The 3,292-nt window shown below is 47.5% G+C and overlaps 1 protein-coding gene across 1 annotated transcript in view; it reads right to left on the reverse strand.

Moving 5' to 3' along the window:
• dnaaf4 (dynein axonemal assembly factor 4) overlaps positions 1 to 2,788 on the reverse strand; it is a gene marked incomplete at its 5' end in the record, with an annotated part of 3,670 nt that extends 882 nt beyond the window's left edge. Inside the window, 6 exon segments of the mRNA XM_014022977.1 lie at positions 190 to 343; positions 416 to 525; positions 1,934 to 2,067; positions 2,136 to 2,355; positions 2,437 to 2,567; positions 2,641 to 2,788. Coding sequence (XP_013878431.1) covers positions 190 to 343; positions 416 to 525; positions 1,934 to 2,067; positions 2,136 to 2,355; positions 2,437 to 2,567; positions 2,641 to 2,788 — 897 coding nt within the window.
• Positions 2,789 to 3,292: the final 504 nt, after the last annotated feature.

Raw genomic sequence — 3,292 nt, forward strand, 5'->3', positions numbered from 1 at the left:
AGGACAGAGTCAGACAGGTCCAACATCTGGAGACAGGACAGAGTCAGACAGGTCCAACATCTGGAGACAGGACAGAGTCAGACAGGTCCAACATCTGGAGACAGGACAGAGTCAGACAGGTCCAACATCTGGAGACAGGACAGAGTCAGACAGGTCCAACATCTGGAGACACACAGGACAGAGTCAGACCTGGGAGCTGTCCTCGATGGCTCTGTGCAGGTGTTTCAGCTTCAGGTGGACGGCGGCTCTGTTGGAGAGCAGAGCGGGGGACTTCCTGTTGATCCTCAGGGCCAGACTGTAGGCGTTCAGGGCTCCCAGGTGGTCTCCACTCAGAAAACACTTACTGCAGAGACACGCTTTGATCAGAGGAGGTCAGGAGGAGGCGGAGCCAAAGGTCTGAGCCGACATCACTCACTCGCCTCGGTCCTTTAGCCACTCGGGGTTCCTCTCCTCCTCTCTCAGGTCCTTCAGCTCGTTAAGGTCTGACTCGAGTGCTCGACTGGCTTCGGCTTGTTTCCTGAGCCACTGATGGACAAAGACTCTTATTTCAGCTCATCAGAGGGATAGAAGTGAGACGTGATGCTCACATGGAACAGATGAAGCTGCCACAGCTGAAGGACCTGAGCCATTACAAAAGTGTCTGCAAATCAGCCGNTAAAGTTTGGTGTGGTGGTAGCTAAAGTTTGGTGTGGTGGTAGCTAAAGTTTGGTGTGATGGAGGCTAAAGATTGGTGTGGTGGTAGCTAAAGTTTGGTGTGGTGGTAACTAAAGTTTGGTGTGGTGGTAGCTAAAGTTTGGTGTGGTGGTAGCTAAAGTTTGGTGTGGTGATAGCTAAAGTTTGATATGGTGGTAGCTAAAGTTTGGTGTGGTGGTAGCTAAAGTTTAGTGTGGTGACAGCTAAAGTTTAGTGTGGAGGTAGCTAAAGTTTGGTGTGGTGATAGCTAAAGTTTGGTGTGGTGATAGCTAAAGTTTAGTGTGGAGGTAGCTAAAGTTTAGTGTGGAGGTAGCTAAAGTTTGGTGTGGTGATAGCTAAAGTTTGGTGTGGTGATAGCTAAAGTTTAGTGTGGAGGTAGCTAAAGTTTAGTGTGGAGGTAGCTAAAGTTTGGTGTGGTGATAGCTAAAGTTTGGTGTGGCGGTAGCTAAAGTTTGGTGTGGTGGTAACTAAAGTTTGGTGTGGTGGTAGCTAAAGTTTGATATGGTGGTAGCTAAAGTTTGGTGTGGTGGTAGCTAAAGTTTGGTGTGGTGGTAGCTAAAGTTTGGTGTGATGATAGCTAAAAGTTTATGGTGGTAGCTAAAGTTTGGTGTGATGATAGCTAAAGTTTGGTGTGGCGGTAGCTAAAGTTTGATATGGTGGTAGCTAAAGTTTGGTGTGGTGGTAGCTAAAGTTTGGTGTGGTGGTAGCTAAAGTTTGGTGTGGTGATAGCTAAAAGTTTATGGTGGTAGCTAAAGTTTGGTGTGGTGATAGCTAAAGTTTGGTGTGGTGGTAGCTAAAGTTTGATATGGTGGTAGCTAAAAGTTTGGTGTGGTGGTAGCTAAAGTTTGGTGTGGTGGTAGCTAAAGTTTGGTGTGGTGATAGCTAAAGTTTGGTCTGGTGATAGCTAAAGTTTAGTGTGGTGGTAGCTTAGAGTCATCCTCAACACATACTCTGAATGCTAAACCAGCATCCACTGTTTCCCCTTTTTCAGCAGCTAATTAAATATTTTAGCACTGTTCAACAGATTTTAGCTACCTTTGCATTGGTTTTAGCTGGTTGTAGTTAATGTTAGGTGGTTTTAGCTACTATTTCACTGGTTTTAGCCCTGTTTAACTGATTTTAGCTACCTTTGCACTAGTTTTAGCTGCGTGTTGCTGGTTTTAGCCACTGTTGAACTGTTTTTAGCTGTTTTCAGTCTTGTCTGTTTGTTGGAACATCTAACCGACGCTCTCAGACTCACCTCCTCCTCCTCCTTGACCTGGGACTCTCTCAGAGGGGTCGGGAATTCTCGAGGGGTGAAGGTGACCCGAATGGTTCTGCCGGGCCTCGGAGGAGGAACTTCTGCTGAGTTCTTCTTCTCTGCGTCTCTGCGGACTTCACGAGGAACCTGCTGAGTAAAACTGACTGCAGGAGGAATATCTGACCGTCAGGAGGACACTCACCCAGCTGGTTCCTTCCTGGTTCTGTAGGTCCAGGTTCTGTGTGTTCTGGTTCTGAGGGTCCAGGTTCTGTGTGTTCTGGTTCTGAGGGTCCAGGTTCTGGTCTGGTAGCACTGGCTCTGGCCCGGTTCAGATGGTTCTGCCATGCTGCCAGCTCTGCTGTGGTTCTGTCTCGCTCTGCCTCCTTCATCCTCTGGATCCGGTCTCTCTCCTGGTTCTGCAGCTGAGAAGAGTTGCAGAGGTTCTGCTGAAGGCTTCAGAACATGAGGTTTGGGTTCTGCTGAGGAAGATGAGGAGCTGTTACCTTCATCATGGTCTCCAGAGTGTATTTCCTGTCTGCTTGTTGTTTCTCTGCTCTCTGTTTGGACTCTGCAGAGAGTTTCTGCTGCTGTGCGGTCAGAGCTCTGTCTCTGATGGTCCTCTTGGTTTCTTTATCTGGGACAAACCGGAGGACAGAGTCCACATCTGGACCACGCAGGACACCAGCTGCTCACCTGGACGTTCTTACCTGTGTTCAGCATCAGACGCTCCCAGATCCTCGGGGTTCTTTTAGGTAAAGTGAAGACGGCGACTCCGTTTCCGATCTTGGCGGAGCTTCGCTCGTCGTTGACCGGCTGGAAGAAGAAGGCCTCGAACAGGTGAGGAGGGAAGTTCACCTGAAGACCAGAACCAACAAACAGCAGGTGAATTAAAGCTCTAATGTCACCTGGTGGAAACATGACTCTCGGCTACTACCACCTGCTTTTACACTGAAACCTGTAAAACTGACTCAGGTGTCTATCAGAGGCTGTGGCGGCCATCTTGAATTGGGTTGTAGTTATGTGGTTGGTTCTGATCAGGCAGTGGTTCATGAGATATTTTACTAACAGAGGTGCGCACACTCACACAAACACACACCTGTTCATGTTTGGTACCGACCCAAACACACGATTAAATGTCCTGTAATGCAGGTTAAAATTAGTTCAATATTTTATAAAGTTTCACAGATCACGTGAGATTTCGCCACAACTCTCGGTTAAAGCTATAGATATAATACAAAGTTTTATTTTATCTATAGTTAAAACTTCAGCTAACAGGGAGGAAGTCCCCGGATTTTGGTGTAAAACAGGTGTGTGTGTGTGTGTGTGTGTGTGTGTGTGTGTGTGTGTGTGTGTGTGTGT

This window comes from Austrofundulus limnaeus, unplaced genomic scaffold (assembly GCF_001266775.1).
Source record: "Austrofundulus limnaeus strain Quisiro unplaced genomic scaffold, Austrofundulus_limnaeus-1.0 Scaffold353, whole genome shotgun sequence".
Lineage (NCBI taxonomy): Eukaryota > Metazoa > Chordata > Actinopteri > Cyprinodontiformes > Rivulidae > Austrofundulus > Austrofundulus limnaeus.